The 17,158-nt window shown below is 39.7% G+C and overlaps 1 protein-coding gene across 2 annotated transcripts in view; it reads right to left on the bottom strand.

Annotated features, from left to right (window-relative positions):
• The window catches only part of mllt10 (MLLT10 histone lysine methyltransferase DOT1L cofactor), a 51,642-nt gene that overhangs the window by 13,374 nt on the left and 21,110 nt on the right, over positions 1 to 17,158 (bottom strand). For both annotated transcript variants that reach the window (XM_042510239.1, XM_042510240.1), the window contains 5 exons: positions 12,544 to 12,642; positions 11,903 to 12,239; positions 10,929 to 11,147; positions 8,168 to 8,650; positions 1,552 to 1,712 (listed from right to left, as the gene is read on the bottom strand). In XM_042510239.1, coding sequence (XP_042366173.1) covers positions 1,552 to 1,712; positions 8,168 to 8,650; positions 10,929 to 11,147; positions 11,903 to 12,239; positions 12,544 to 12,642 — 1,299 coding nt within the window. The remainder of the gene's footprint in view (positions 1 to 1,551; positions 1,713 to 8,167; positions 8,651 to 10,928; positions 11,148 to 11,902; positions 12,240 to 12,543; positions 12,643 to 17,158) is intronic.

Here is a 17,158-nt window from a genome sequence, read left to right as displayed (position 1 = left end):
GGGGTCAGTGATTAAAGATGAGGGGTTTTTTCTCTTGGGGAGATGGGGCAGTGATTACTGGAGGGGGCTGAGCTGATCGAATTAGAGTCAATGCCCTCACTTTTGAATACAAGCCTATTTAAGCCAATGGGACACACCGACAACAATTACATTTCCAGGAAAAGCATAAAAAATTGCAACTTTAGCTCTGGAAATCACCATAATTCATTCTGATATAGATAAACCTACTGAACTGCAAGTTGAACATCATATATCATATAAAACACTGTTAAAATGATTTAATGTCTATTTAAAAATTCCTAAACATTTCACATACATGCAAGATAGACGGCATTTTCCTTAAATATGCAGCCTGGATTCTGGAACCACTTTCAGACCTAATTTATAGTGAATGATCACTTTCTAAGTTCTGCCCAGAAGCTTTTTTTCCCACCATTTTCACATAAAGGAATATGAGGAAAATCCTCATAGTGAGTGTGTATTATATTAACACAGCACAGGTGTTTTTTGTGGGGATGGGAATCACCAGAGGCTCCACGATAAAATATTATGATAATATTTAGGCCATGATACAGTATTATTGTCATTTTAAACATATTGCTATCTGCTGAGTATTGCAATAAAATATATTGGAATTTAGTGCGATTAATCACTTTTTTCAACTGCAAATGATGTCCCCAAAGAAGAACTTTGTCAACATCTGTATTATTCAAGATAAAGTTTTCAGTCTGTTTATCTCACTTAAGTCTTTTTTTATTACAGCAAAATCTTTTGGACTAAATAAGCAATTTATTATTTATTATAAGCAATCGTGATGCTATGCGGTTTTTTTTTCTCAACTTCTGCTTTTTTCTTTCCAAATGTCATTACATTGAACACTAAATTTCAACATTCTTTTTTCAAAAGATTTTTTGTTTCCCAAAATTTTCCCTGTGTGTTATCTGTGTGATGACACCCATACACATTCCTGTACATTTACAGTAATAAAGACTTCATATTATAACAGAACATTTTTCAGAGCATGCTAAGGTCAATAGTTGAATTAAATTAGGCAGGGGAATCACAGATGTTTCAATGAAATGTTCAGATACAAAAAAAAAAGACTAATTTTCGTGCTGTGAATAAACCAGTGAGACCTTCCACCACAGGCGCACTGTACACAAATCAGCCATAGAATAACTCCCTGAGAAAACACAATCCAGACAAGGTCAGGACACACACATTTCACACATAATTAACATGCGATGGATTAATAATAGTGCTGAGAGATTTGGTGCGGAAGACGTTTAATTAGCGTGCTTTGGTTTATTTGTGTTCCCACAGTTTATCTGCACTTCAGCTCATCTACACTTCAGCTCAAAGATGCCAGAGATGTGGATGAATTGACGGATGCAGAGGGTGCTGAATGAAGAGAGAAAATGTGTGTATGCGTGTGTTTGTGAAAGAAAGAAAGAGAGATGGAGTGTGTTTAATGAGCATGTATTTTCATGTATGTGAGTGTGTGAGGAGGGCACGGGGAGTTTTTAGTGCAGTTTGTGTGTTTGGGCTCACGTGTGTAGAGGCTGTGCTGGTTAGCGGTGCGGTGGCGGTGAATGGAGATGGAGGGGCTAGCGAAGGTGTGGGCTGCTGTTGCTGTGACAACTCAGAGCCGGCTCCACCAACGGCAACGGCTCCTGTTCCCAACGATGACCCATCGGCGCCGGAGAAAACACCTGTGGAGACATCAGAGACCACAGACATTAGCAGCTTTATCATCATCTAACACTATATTTAAACAGGACAAATAAACAATGGTTTTAGAGGAATATTGTTTGACAGGTGATGTTACAGTCACTGTAATTATTGCAGCATGAAAAGCATTAATATTTCAGTTTAAGTCATCCTAATTTTGTGCATGCTGGCTACAAAAAGACCAATTACTCTATTCCAGAGAAATGAACATCTAAAATTAAGTTTTAATGCGTGATTATTAAATCAACAAATGTAGTGTGTGATTACGTACATGGACTTGCCTGAGTGTGCAGTCAAATAATTTCGTTTCCATTAAATTATAATACATTTCAAACACACAGAAACACACACAAACCATTCACATTAAGCTTTTAAAAACTGGCACAGAATTATAGCAATTCAGATAAAACACATTTTCTGCAGCTTATTAAAAATCATGAATGTTGTATTAAAAAACTAGTTATAAATCACTAAACATATTGCTCCATTTTCACACACCCATACTCCATTCTCTTATCTCTCTGCTTTCTCCCCCTCCCTCCCCCCTCGCACACCCCTGTGCTCGCCCACTAACCAGGGATAAGCCCTGCCCCTGCCCCCCTTTGACCCCAGCAGTGGAGGTGGGGAGGGGTGGGAGGACAGGGCCCCTCAGCCCCACAAAAGCCTGAATGGCTCAGGGCAGCACACATTCACTGGGGGAACAAGAGATCTTTGTGCCAGGAGGGGAGGGGTGGAGGGAGCGCGAGGGAGAGCGAGAGAGAGAGATAGGAGCACTGCATGGGCCTACATACTATTTATAACGCTTTGTAATATGCACCAGAAAAATTGATACCCAAAGCAGGGCTGCCGTGACTCAGGGGGCACGAGCTCCAGCGAGATTTTGAGCCGCTGGATTAGAGGCCAAACCAACAGTTTATCAGAGTTTAGCTCATGTCGCTGATGAAATGAGTTACACACAAAGGGATGGTTAAAAAAAACAAAAAAACAATGGCAGTAATGAGTAAAAAAATTAAAGGTTAATTTTAACTTATATTAACTTCATGATGCAAGAATAGAGATTTTTTAGAAAGTACGCCGTTTATGTGTCAGTATATGTATTTATTTAATACTCCATAAAAATGAATTTAAATAAATTTCTTGTAAAAAAAAATCCTGTGTCAGACAACCAAACTAAACAGCTAGTATTTTAATAGAGATTTGAGTCTGTCTCTGTATGTTGTATTTAAATGTTCTGTTCTATGTTGTTAAGAAATGTCTGAATTATTTTGAATTTTCAATATATTGTATTTTTTTCCCTAATATAGACAACCAAACTAAACAGCTCGTTATTTTCTGATTTTGCAATTTTGTGATGTTAAAGGAATTTATAAATATTTATGTAAATTGGTAGTACTTTTCTAAATTAAAGTTCAGCTGTATTATATTAATAATAGTCATTTAAGGTAAATGTTATCACTTTAAGGTGAAAACCGTCTTGCTCCAGTTCATGATATGCTACACTAAAAATGTATACATAAATAAATAAATCTTACATCTATCGAACTATTTTAAAACAAATCTAATAAATTAAAAAATGTATATAGTTATGTTTTTTTCATGGTTGTTGTGGAACTGTTATTTCAGAAGTGTATTTTCTTCTCTCTTCAAATATTACAAAGATTGAGATTTAACCAAACTATTATCTAATTACTGGGATAAAGGCATATTAAAAAATTAAATAAAAAGAAGACAAAGAGCAAAACATTTCTACACACACACACACACACACACACACACACACACACACACACACACACACACACTCACTCACCTCTCACACACATGCCTAAGCTTGTACAACTTAGACCCTATCTGTGAGATCAATAATGTTAAGCCCCTGAAGCACAACTGCCTCCATCGCCTGACCTTCCTGTTCCTTTTCCCCTCCTGCTCAGTACATCTGTAAGCTTCAAAAATATCCACCTTGATTAGTTCAAGCTGGTATTATCGCCAAAGGAAATCTATGTCATGTATTTAGGGAGGGTTAAGTCCAATCTAAAAACAAAGTGAAATGCATCTTACGCTGTTAAAAAACAAGCAGAATTAGTGTTTTCAACCAACAACTTCTGTTTTAGAGGGAAATTTCAGTCTGCAGTGTGATGCTGAACACTGGGGTCCTGTAACATGTTTTCTGGAAAAACTTCAGACAGTCATTTAATCATGTTTAAAAATGGAATGTGGAGACAAACACTGAATACCATCATGGCAACGGAAAGATTTATTATTCTGAGAATTTTCTACCACCAAAGATAAACAGAAATGTATTCAAACATCACGGCAATGTGTAGAGGGAGCAGAGCCACATCGAGGGCAGACCATGCGAGTGTGTGTGTGTGTGTGTGTGTGTGCGTGTGTGTGCACGAATCACATCAAATGTATGAGGGTTTGCCTCTGACTGATAATGCCGAATCAGTTTCAGAATTGAAAACAGTTTGGGCATACAACAAAATTCAGGAGTCTCTGCAAATATGCAGTTAGGTTTCAAAGTGGACTTAATTCACCTGAAATATTTTACCATATACTTTTTTTGCGTAGTTTACTGAGGAGGAACACACATATTGTCTATTGTACATGAAAGAGCTGTCACTTTAAAGTACTTTGTCTCCAATTTCAGATGTGTGTTGTTTGAAGTTTTCTGCATAATGTGTGTGTGTGTGTGTGTGTGTGTGTGTGTGTGTGTGTGTGTGTGTGTGTGTGTGTCTTGTTTTTCTTTGGCTTCAAGTGTTTAACAGTCTTTGTTTTGGATAAAGTGGAGGAAATTTTCAAGCTCGATCAACGACAATGTTCACATTAGTTAAATATTAAGATTAATGAAAATAAAAGATAATTACCCTGAATGGTGCAAAAAAAAGAAAATCAAACCCATTAAAAAAATTTAAAAAATACAATTCTTAAGTTTAATTTTACTGTGCCCAAATTCGTTTTCATTTATCCAACCCTATTTATTTGTCCTTGAATAAAATTTCAACAGATTATATATTCCCTGGTTTTCACAACTTCCGTCTTATGTGTGTTGCAGTGAGACCAAGTTCCTTATAATTGTCACTTCACTCAGATGACGGGAAAAAACGTACAAATCTTAAGAAATCTTTAACTAAAAAAACATAATAAAAACAACATATGAAAACAGCAAGAGGTGTCTAATTTCCTTGTCTCTTTTTTCATTATTTTCTACTCACACACTCACACACTGGTCTAAATAAATAAATGTCCACCCAACGTCTTTCCTCCCCCACACACCAACAAACCCGCTGTGCTCTACCAACTCGTCCGTCCCATCAGTGACCCCCTTGCCGTCAAACATTAACCTAACCAAAATCTAACCCCCTGCCTCTCCCCACCCTCCAACACATATCTATCAGGCTAACTATCTATCCATCAGCACGGTGGAGTCAGCAGACAGGATGGAGGGGGGGAGATAAACGCCAAGATCCTCCCCATTACTGCCCTGCATTAACCCTCAGCTAAATATTTACAGTAGGAAGAAGAACACATGATTCTCGGACACACACACACACACACGTACATATAATGCACAGCCATACATAACCACCACCGCCTCCCCTATCTTCTTTCACCAGCCGTGGTCAGAAATGTCGCCACTGCTGTAGGGAAAAGCACAAGCTCCAAAAACTGAGATGGACGTGGAATCGCAAACAAAATTATCCTCAACCACCACTGCTGCAAATAATTATATTCAGAGCCTTCCAGTACTCGTGTCTCCATCACCAACTCCCGCTCAAAGCAAATACAAAATATCCACCTTTGAAAGCTTGACTGAATATCAATATTTATAGATCGACATGACTTGTGCTTATACTTTTAGCAACAATAAATTTGAGGGTTTGCAATGATACAATCACTTCAATATGTCAGAATGCCAGAAGTCTAATTGCTACGTTTCATGTTGCTTTGATGACAAGTTAACATGTTTCCACCGTCACATAAAATTATAAAAGCAGAATATAACTAGAAGGAAATTTCTGTCAGTTCACACTTAGCTCTAATAAATTTGGGGGTAATGATGCTTTCTTAAATGGAAGACATAAAGCTATGATGCCACTATAAAATAACTTTATCTCTGCATCTGAATGCAAATGCAAACAGAAAAAGACACGCAGAAGTTTTTATTGGTTTATGGTTTTTTTAAGTTCACACAAGTGATGATAACAATTAATCGACAATCGGTTAATTAATCGGTCATAAAGAATTTAATCAAACGTGAAATTTTACTGATTAATTGATAGGCTATGCATTGCTGTTTTTATGATTTTTTTGAGTTATGATTAATCGATTGTTAATTTTTACAAATAATCTATTAAGGAAAGTGCGAAAAATGAGTGTAACCCTAGTTCATACCTATGTTTATATTTCTAAATATGTGAATTGAGACATTCACACCAAGCAACAAATGCTGTGATCACAATCAGTGTACTGTTGCACTTCTTTGCAACCACATATTTTTACACTTTTAAGATCTGCACTGCGGTGGGGAAAAATAACATAATTACAACTCATTGGTGTCTTATATGAATGCTCCAATCCAATCGATGGGGCAATATGTATTATAGATTCTGAAAGTTAAGGACAACATAATTTAACAAGACTAATGAATCACTTTAAAAAGAATAGTACAATTGAAAAATACAGTATACTAATACTTTAGAACTAGAAATATCAAAAATAGTGCTGCACAAGTAAGTGAAATATCATTGAAATTGCAATATGGCCAAATGCAATATTCATATTGCAGAAGTTCCATTTTTTTTATAAAGGTAAAAAGTGTAACATACCATGACAAATGAAGCATTGTGGTGCGACAGAGATGCTCTGGCCTACAAATTATATGCTAGACGTAAGGAAACATGCTTGTTTGGTGGAAACTATATCCAAAAAAGAAACCAAACCCATCATAATTTTAATTCTTTTTAAATGAAAATGAAATGTAAAAATGATCAGTCTCACTTAATTTGTGACTCAGATCACAATATCTGTCATAATAATCACAATATTATTATTATTTTTTTTAACTCTCAGTAACAAAGAGACACAAGGGTCTCTCCTGTAGGAGCCTAATGTAAGTATATTATAGCAGGAGCACATTGGTGATCTGCATCAGATCAGATGATCAGTGATGGATGTTGGCCTGCATCTAATTTCTTTATTTGGATTTGGACTTGGACCTGGATTTGAAGCATGTACACATATATGCATTGACCTGGGACTATACGAAAAACACCTACACCTTCATCTGCAGAAAGCATCAACAGGTGAGACGAGGATTTAAGGAATGAGCAGAATGCAGGTAAGAGACAGCGACTGAGCGGCTGGAGACAGAAACAAAAGGGTGGTAATTCTGGAAGAAAGGGGAGATGTGGGATGTGTGGGCTGTGCTGAGCCATTTCCATCAGCAGAGGGGAACTCCAAAGCATAAAGACAGTTGCCAAGCAACTGAACACGATGAAAAAAACATACAGACCACTTCCACGTGTGTGAGCAAACAGCACGTAGACCTGCACTCTGACTTACACACACGCACACAAGGAGCCAATAACAAAGGTGTGTCGAATCCTTCCCGTTTGTGATCGGTATTGTTGATACTTTGCTATGCAGATGTGATTCCACAAACAGTTTCTGTGTAATACAAAAGCATTTAGTAAGAAAGCTCCACAAGTCAGGAGCTGGACGAATAAAAACAGCCACAATGCCTCACTCTTCTCTTTAAATCATTTTGATGACACTGCGGTGAACACGATGGAACACAACTGGCTAACGGAGCTTGAATTAAACCAACCTCATTTCAGTTGCCAACATTTCAATAATTTCAGGCTATTTGGTAAGATACAGCAAAACTGCAAGGATGATTTTCTTAAAAGTAGCTGACAGACAGAGAGATAGATATGAGAGTGTTTTATTCCTTTAACAACCGTCTTGTACGGGTCGGCACTGCTATATTTTCACAGTCCAAAAACCCCTGGATATGCAAGCCTTTCATAATGTTTAAAAGTATGTGTGTTTCTCCCTCTGACCAGAAATGTAGGCTTTTCTTTCGGGCATATATCACTACCCCAGCCTTGAAAACTATTGTTTTATGTACAACAGATCCACGACAATACAAAAAGCCGACTATAAACGGGCAAGATGCTGTGTGTGGAAAACTGGGATAGAAAACCCCACCTGAGACACATATTCTCAATGTTCTGTATACATGTCCAAAGAATAATATTGATATAACCTGCATGTCTTAATCGGAAAGTGCTACATGTGAAATAGGGCTAAATTCAGAATGTACTGTTTACATGACGTGTATCAAATGCAGAATATTGTCATATCTGGAATATTAGTGTGCATGTAAACGTTGTGTTTTGAGTGTGTCAACTTGCTGTTTCTTCCTCACCTGGCCCAGTGGTCGTGGAGCTGCTGTTGCTCTGCAGACTCCCATTCCTGAGGAGTGACGGGGACTTCTGAATCCCACCGCTGACACCCATGACCCCCAGCCCCCTCTCTCCTCCTCCTCCCATCCCCACTCCTAATCCACTGCTGGATACTAAACCCGGCCGGCCTGTGAGTGTCGAGGATGAAGAGGAGGACGGAGAGACGATGGAGGAGGAGGAGGTGTTGGCTGTGGAGGGGGTGGGGAGAGCCAGGGAGGGAGCTGGCTCTGAAGGCTTCACATCCGTCGTGAAGCAAGGTCCGAATCTGTTTCGCCAGTTGCCCTTCTTCTTCTTCTTCACCCCGTCTTCCCCTCCTCCTGCCGCCGCTCCTCCAATTCCCGGCACTGAGCTGGCGGGTTGTGGCCGTTTGTAGCCGGCGGACCCACTGAGGCTTGTCGTCTCGCTGGCTGTGAGACTGTGGGAATTCTCATACAGTTTCCCGCCCACTGCAATAAAAAGAAAGCAGGACTGAATATTTAAGAGCAAAGCCTGCAGTCTCTTGATGTTTTGTGAGGTTTGTTGGCCATCAATGATTCTACTTCAAGAGGAAAATACAACCTGCGTCATCAGTTCTCTTGTAAATTAAAGCTGCAACTAACGATTACTGCTCCTCATTACTAATTAATTTAGTCATTATTACTCAATTAATCTATTGGTCGTTTGGTCAATAAAACGTCAGAGGCCCATCTCTCTGTCCAACAGTCCAAACTAATCACCATCATAGAGGACTATGTAAAAAAAGTACATATTTACATTTTAGATACAAGGAGAAAATGTTGCTAAAAACGACTAAAAAGAGCACTCTAATTAAGTCTTGTGCTTCATTATCGTTTGAAGTTGCAATACTTTCAAAATGGCTGCCAGTCAACGTTGAGATCCAAACAACATTGGATCCTTAACTTCCCATTATTCAACCTGGCAAAAGTCTTCTGTTAACCCTCCTCAGTGATAAACTTTTTTTCCGCACACCTCAGCAGCAGTTTGTAATTATTTTTTTTTTTTGTATAAGGATCTGAGTCCAACCCAAGATTACTAAAGTCAAGTCACTTGATTAATTTCTTGAATAATCGTCCATTGGTACACTGGTCAAGCGTGACATGCTAAACTAATGGAATGGCCCTTTAAAGAATTATCACTAAAATGTCATTAAAAACAATAAATTTTGTGAATAGCCTTCTTAATGTCTTTTGTTATTGTATCTGAGAAATGGTGTTGGAAAAAAAAAACGGTGGCCCCACTGTAATAATGAGACCAAAAAATGCGAGCATGAAGAAGGTGCAAACGACGGAGATGGAATGAGAGTAGAACAAACACTCCTATTCAAATAAACACAGCGGGATGATCAGAGCAGCCCTCATGTTTGTGTGCTGTTGCAAATGTGACTGAGACTTCTGTAACCAGGTGAGGTTTTGTAGTAACAACAAAACAAGGAGTGGAGTAATATTATCTCCTTTGCCTTGCTGCTAGAGAAGGATCGGGGATTGCTGGATATAATCACCTCATATTTTTATTGAGAAGAGAGAGAATGGACCTTTTTCACAGCAGACATTTTGACTCGTCAGAGTAAAAAAGGCACAGGTGAAATTGATAACATTAACAATGGCTCAGTTGCATTAAGCTTTTCCAGCGACCCAGCAATGACAATACCAGGGGCTCGTCTGAGTGAAATGCAGATATCAATAATGTTAGTGAATACACCTGTGCTTCTTCAATGACATGTCAAAATGTCTGCTGTAAAAAGGACTATCACAATCTTTTGTCATGTTTGAATGTGTTATCCATTACTTTAATGTCAGATGTTGGTGAGGTTTAAATTGAGTTTTGACCGTTGCCTCTGTTAACAGGTGACACAGATGTTGATAATTGTAATTATGGGTTCAGGCTACATGATGAGCATCAATAAAAGACAGTTAAAAGGAAAACAAGAGCTTAGTGTGTACGGCCGGCCACGTCAGAGTCCTCAAACGAGTGAGTGTGACACATTTAATAGCCCCAGATACGTGTTGTCACCATAACAACAAACAAATATAGCCATTTTCTTTTGATGTTGTCAAATGACTACAGCTAAATGTATTACTTCCTCTTCTATTTCTATGGTAAAACCAAATAATTTATGATATTGTAAAGTAATGAGCAATAAAGGTTGTATTTAGGTGCTGATCACTGGAAGCGGACTTGTAAGTTAAAGACAAGTGTAACACACTCTAGCTCCATGTTCGTTTCTTTTATTTAGATGATGTTTCGGCCCTCAGGCCCTCTTCAAAATCAACATTCATACTCAGACGGGGGCACACTAATCTCTTATGCAGGCCACACACTTGTCACACAGCTGATAGTGATTAGATAATCATGCTGCACCACTGGGACTTAAGTATTACTTATGTATTTTTTGAATATAGAAAACTAAAAATTGCATGTTCCATGATATACTGTATATCATGGCTGCTGTCATTTGTTTTGAAGGCATTTGATTGGCTGTAGCTCCTATCACTGTTTTGTATGAAGATTTTAATTTGTTTAAAGCCTAATGTAATGTTGTATAACATCACAGGAAAAGTCTCATAACATCACTCAATGGAAATGCAGTCACCTTGCAATAGCGTTTTATCGACATTTAGAAAATATTGCATAATATTTGCGCAAATCTGTAATGGGAACGCGCCTAGAAAAACAAAAATACACTTCAATCATAAGAGATCACTTCCATGATTAAACGCCTGGTACCTGCAGAAGCTGTAGTGGCGGACATCAGAGAGCCGAAGAGCGTTGTAGTTCCTTCTGAAGCTCCACCCTCCGAGCTCGGCTTCACAAGGCAGCTGCTGAACGATGGCGGGGAGGAGAAGGTAGTCCCGCCGCCTGAACGCAACGATGAGTCTGAGAAACTTAGGAAGTCTGAGGAGGAGGGGGCAGAGGGCGTCTTGCTGGCACTGGTCAACAGGAGGCCTGGAAGAAAGAGAATAACAGAAAAGTTAGACAGAGGAGGAGATAGAAGAGACTGACAAGAAGCAGGAGAGAAACAACACAGGATACATGCACTACAGCTGTTAAAGTTTTCATACAAGCCTCCTCTCCATCATCATGGGAGGAGCAGCACCAAGATAACCAAAATAAGCACCTTATCTGCTCTCCTGCTCTCTATCTGCTCTTCAGTCAGCCCTCCCTCATCATGTAGTCCTCCCATGTATCAGAGGAAGCGCCTCGAGAGCACACAAACCCATGGATACCCAAACACACACACCATTTCTCTACGAGCCACACATAAACAAACACACACACCTGACAAGTTCTGATAGTACAAAACACAGGAGCTCAATGTGAGCCTCTGACTCCTCTCAGGTCCTGACCTCCCCACATGTTCTTTCCTTCTCTGTGTTTCTGGGTCTTTCCCAGATACGGCCTCTGATTACAGGAGCCAGGGGCCAGTCGAGACGAAACACTGTTATCACGGCCACACACACAAAACTCTGGTGTCTGGCCAAAATCCAGCCAATGACACAGCACACACACAAACCACATGAATCACGCTCTTATTTGGGTTTTAATACTATGTCTGCATTTGTAAACATGCTGCACTTGCAGTTTTTTGGTAGGTGGGCAGGGCAGTAACACCCGATGATTTGTCGTTGCGTTTCAATTTTTCTAACTGCAGGGTTAATTCCCAGTCGCAGGAAAATTAACATACAGGACTATTAATTCACCTTGGTGGAAAGGCCCGGTGGAAGCGGAGGCAGATGTAGAGGAGGTTGCCATGGTGACCACGGCGGAGGGGAGGGGTTTCCCTGAGGAGGTGAGAGACTTGCGGCCACCCCTCTGTCCCACTGCATGACTTGCGCCGCTGTTCTTCTTGTTCTTCGCTTCAGATGCCGCCTTCCCAGTGTCTGCGGCCAAGCCATCTTTGGAACCGCTGCCAGAGAGTGCGGACGACACTTCTTGGAAGTTGGCGGTGGTGAAACGGGCGCTGCCGTCGTCCAGTCGCTTCTGTGACGACGCCGGCAGAGAGGTGACACCTCCCCCTGAGCTGCTGCTGTTGTAGTTCTGGAGGAGGAAGATGAAAAGGGTGTGGGGGGGGTGTACAATGAAAAATTATGGTTGAAAAGAAACGGGAGGACAGGAACCGTGAGAAGTACCGGAACAAGAAGAGAAAATTATCAAAACAATGCCAGTTGAGAGAGGGAGGACCAAACACGGGACAGAGGTCAGCAGGAGGACAAGATATGTGAGGGATGGAGAAGAAGAGCAACAAAGGTAAATCAAGGTGAAGAAAAGAAAACAGCCACCCGTCCTGTAATGTTTAACCAGTCACAATTAACCAAATCAAAGCAGTGAGGAATGCCCTTACCTTATCTGGGACCATGATGTTAGGAAGGACGAGGGAGGGCGACATGTCCATCGAGGTCTTCTTGTGTTTCGGTTTGTGCCTGTCCCGCTCCTTGTGTTTCTGAGCATCGGGAAAAGAAAAAAAAGGAGAAACAGATGGGTGAAGCTGCTTAAGACATGATACGGGAAGGAGAGAAATAAAGACAGAGAGAGAAAAACAGACCTGCTCCTACAACCCTTCTTTGAAACCCTCAACCCGCAAAGACATACTGGACTATAATTAGAAATTTGGACTCAAATTGAATTTTGAGACCAAATTTACAATAACAAAAACCTGAAGATAAAGAGAAGTGAAGAAAAAATAAAACATGAACCATCAGTTTTTACATTAAGTTAAGAACAATTTTGCCTCAACGTTTATTGTAATATAAAACATTACAATTCTGGTCCAGTGAAAATGTTACATCTGATTAGAATTGGAAAATACCTGGCAGAATTTTTTATTACTGGTTTTGTGTGTCTCACTCTATATGCTGGATTATTTCACTGCTTTTATTCCCATTATGAATAATTTAAGAAGATGGATTTAGTAAATTATAAAAAAAAAATAAAAAATAGATGTTAACTGATTATTATGAGATTTTACATTGCAACATCAGAAAAGAAGCAATTCATAAAATCCCATCTCCAGTGCATTTTTCAAGGCTTTTGCAAGATTTATTTAAGATATTTTAACACCAAACAGGGTATCTTATCAGATTAATAAATTCAATGCCTTTTAAGATTTTCGGAGGATCAGCGGGAATCCTGATAACTGCAAGTGTCCTGTGTTCAAAGAGATGGCTAAAATAAAACAAACTAAAAAGGTATGAGTTATTAGGATATAAGCACAAAAAAGGAAGTGTGTGTGTGTGTGTGTGTGTGTGTGTGTGTGTGTGTGTGTGTGTGTGTGTGTGTGTGTGTGTTTGTGATAGAAAGAGAGAGCATTACATTTCAAAGGCTCAGTCCGAGATGAAAGCTAAGAGATCCACAAACACAAAGAGAGTGATGGAAGAGTGATAAAGAATGGGCAGGAGGAAACAGGAATTCAGCGCACTGCATTTTAGAGCGGAGTGTGTCTAAGTGCCTCTTGCCGTGCACAAGGTCTCATCGTTACATCCAATCATATCCTCCTCCTGGACCATCACAGCTCAATTTACACCCTTGCTATCACACACGCGCCGCCATCCTCCTCTCGCACCCCCAGAGGTGGCGACTGGGTGCCAGCGCATTTACACCTCACATGCACGCCCCGCACCCTGACACCTCTCGGTGCAGGCATATGAGTAGACAGGTGCATGTGCGCTCACACACACTTTCACATGGACACTCATGTAGGCACGCACACACACACACACACACACACACACACACACACACACACACACACACACACACACACACACACACACACACACACACACACACACACACACACACTCTCTAGAAGATAGGTGGTGAAAATATGCAGTGATCCTGAGAGACGACATGAGACTCAACATGCTTGTGATGCTCAGTGTCATGACAACTCTGAAACACCAGAAAACGCCCATCCCCCTTAACCCCCCCCCGACGACTGCATGGAGGCTGGTGACAGTTTAGCCAGACTTCCTCAAAGGGTGGCAGTTAACAGACCTCACCAGCCAAATCAGGAGATAGCAGCTCCACTGTAACCTCTCTGCACGCTGGCTTCCGCTAATGCTAACACTCAGGGGGGTTACTAGACATATGTTGCAGCGTTCTATTTTTATGCTGCAACTTACGGCTGCAATCAATTAATTTACCTTTTTGTTTCCATTAGGTAGCTTTAAAGTTGTTACGATCATCTTAATCCATGCTGAATGACGGTAATGTATATATTCTGCAGCTTTCCTTTGAAGATGTCAGTTTTTACTGAGGGAAATACCGACTTCATGTTTCTTATGTCTGCACCTTCTAACAAATGAAAACATTCTAGATGTTTTGTGCATCATTTTATAAACATTTCCCTTGTTTGGATCCTAAGTAGAATTCAAAATAGAGTTCTGTAGGTCTTAACAATGTTTGGCTGCACAGAATGACTTTGTAATGACTGATCATTGAGTGAGTTGCTGTTAAAGTTTTTAAACCCTGGTGATTTCACCTAATCAAGCAACAGTTTAGTCTATAAAATGGAACAAAATAGTGAAAAATGAAATAAAAAAGTTTGGTATCTTTAAAGCGCTTGCTTTATCAGACCAACAGTTGAACCATCAAAGATAATCAATTGAAGTGACATAAAATGCTACATTACATAGAAGGTTATCCAAGGAAAATTACTGGAACTTTAAATTTCATTACAGAGAGCAAATTCCACGTAACTGTTCCACAACTTTAAAAGATTTTACTAATTCCATGACTTTTCCAGACCTGGAAAATGAGATTGTGGAATTCCATTACTTTTCTAGTTTTCCCATGACTGTGGGAGCCATTCTCTCTGTTCATATCTGTTCATGTTTTACAAAGGGGTCAACCTGAGCAATGCCATACAACAATAAAAGCAATTATTTCACATCTATACAGGGTTAGTGATATATCTGTATATTTTTTTAATGCAGTGGTATTGGGCCAGTCTTCACTTTTGGCTTATGTGCAAGTTCAGCATTAGGAATCGTTTTCAGAAGGAAAAATTGTGTCTGATGATCTCTACCTACTTTGCAAACTTGTTGCAGAAAGCAGATAACAAATGAGAAACATAGTATAAACTGTGGGTGACTAAACAGAGTAAGATGGTTAACTTAAACAGTATTTACTGCAACAGAAAGGAGAGACGGCACTGCAGGAAAGGCGAGTGAGAGAAAAGACAGAGAGGTAAATTCTTTGGGATTCCCTTGTTGTTTTTCATTAACATTCCAGAGGTAGGTGTTGATGGACAGAGGCTGAGCTGAGAGGGTCGGATAACACACACACACACACACACACACACACACACACACACGAGGACCCGAAGCACTGGGCGTGGGAAACATAACACACACACAATGTACCCCTGACACACCCTTATCAATCAGGTCAATTGATTATACAGGCAGAGACAAAGCCTTTCAGCGTGTCATTTCCCCTCTTTCTCTTTTGCTGACCATTAGCAGCCTGATCATTTGACATGTCCGAGTGCTCTTTGAGTCTGTGTGGGGTAAATATGAGTTGTGACAGCGAAAGAGGGCCACGTCTATTTATCAACAAACCCCTGAGCAATGAGCAATACAACGGCGGGCTGAGATCCTCTCTGTCTATGTCGGACGCTGGTCATGGGGCTCTGAACTGGGAAACTCCCCTTTCAGGAGACACACATTATTTCTTGCAACGGTTTTCTTTACAGCTCCGAAAATATATGCTTTGAACTTTCTTTGCTCTCTTGGTACAAACAGGCCTCTTGATTTTTGCATTTAACGCTCAAACTAAATGCATTAAATAACTAGTTTGGTCAAAAGCATACATTTACTGATACATATCAGTTCTAAATATTTGAAAAAAGTACTCATTTTCTGCATTATCAATACATCAGTGTCGGTTGTGTTTTCTTGCTCTCTTTTATTGTTAATGTTTGCTACAATCATTATGCTGTTCTCTGCCACTAACCAAGAAAAGACAAGATTTTTCATTTTTATCTTTTAATCAACAAAATGAAATTCTGTGCCTTCAATGTTAATTTTTCTCTGTGGTATTAAAAATCAATATTTTTCAAGGTATTGTATTGTAAGTTAGAATCTCCAGTGTCCTAACAACACTTGCTGTAACTATCTATCAATTGTTTTATTTTATTAATACAATGGTAGAACATAGTAAACAATGCCCAGAAGTAAGTCTCAGACCCTAAGTTAATTGTTTCTGCCAAACCTACAGTCTGAAATCTAAAAATATTCATCCTATAATTCTATAAAACAAAGACAAAACAGCACATCTTCACATTTGAGAGGCTGAAACCAGAGAAAGTTTTACTCATGTTTGCTTGACAAAAAATAATAAATTATCAAAACTATAATTCAATCATTTCCTGTTAATTCATCAGTCAATTAATTGTTCAAACACTATTTTAAAACAAACTTCCTGTTGTACTGCACAGTGTGTATTAGGTTGTGGTAATTTCTTTGCTGCGATGCTTAAAGACAAATAAAATAAAATAAAAGTCCCTAATCTTAGCTAGGTTATGTAAGAAATTAAGGGCCTGCACCGATGATGCAAAGCAAAAAGTATCGCCTTTTAATTTTAATGGAACATGCATCTTAAATGCTTCACAAGTCAACGCAGTGGCCACAGGAGGAAGATGCAGACACAGAGGGGAGGGGGGCTGAGGAGAGGAGAGGGAAGGCGGCGGGGGGAAATGGAGGAACAGGAAGTAAGGGGGAAAATAATCCGCCCTGGCCTGGCAGGAATTCCCCTGTGCAGTTTCCTGCAGGATTTCTGACGAGCCATTGTGTATGTATAGATGTGTGTGTGTATTTCCTGCAGGCTTTGTCTAAGTGGCCAGTGTGGGGATGTTTTAGCCCCTGCTGTAGTTTGACTGCAGGGTCTAACATGAAGTGGGTTTACATCTGAGCCTCGAAACCACATAACAAATGCATGAGTGGATGTGTGGAGAC

Source organism: Plectropomus leopardus, chromosome 21 (genome assembly GCF_008729295.1).
Source record: "Plectropomus leopardus isolate mb chromosome 21, YSFRI_Pleo_2.0, whole genome shotgun sequence".
Lineage (NCBI taxonomy): Eukaryota > Metazoa > Chordata > Actinopteri > Perciformes > Serranidae > Plectropomus > Plectropomus leopardus.
This window is presented reverse-complemented; position numbering and strand designations above follow the sequence as displayed.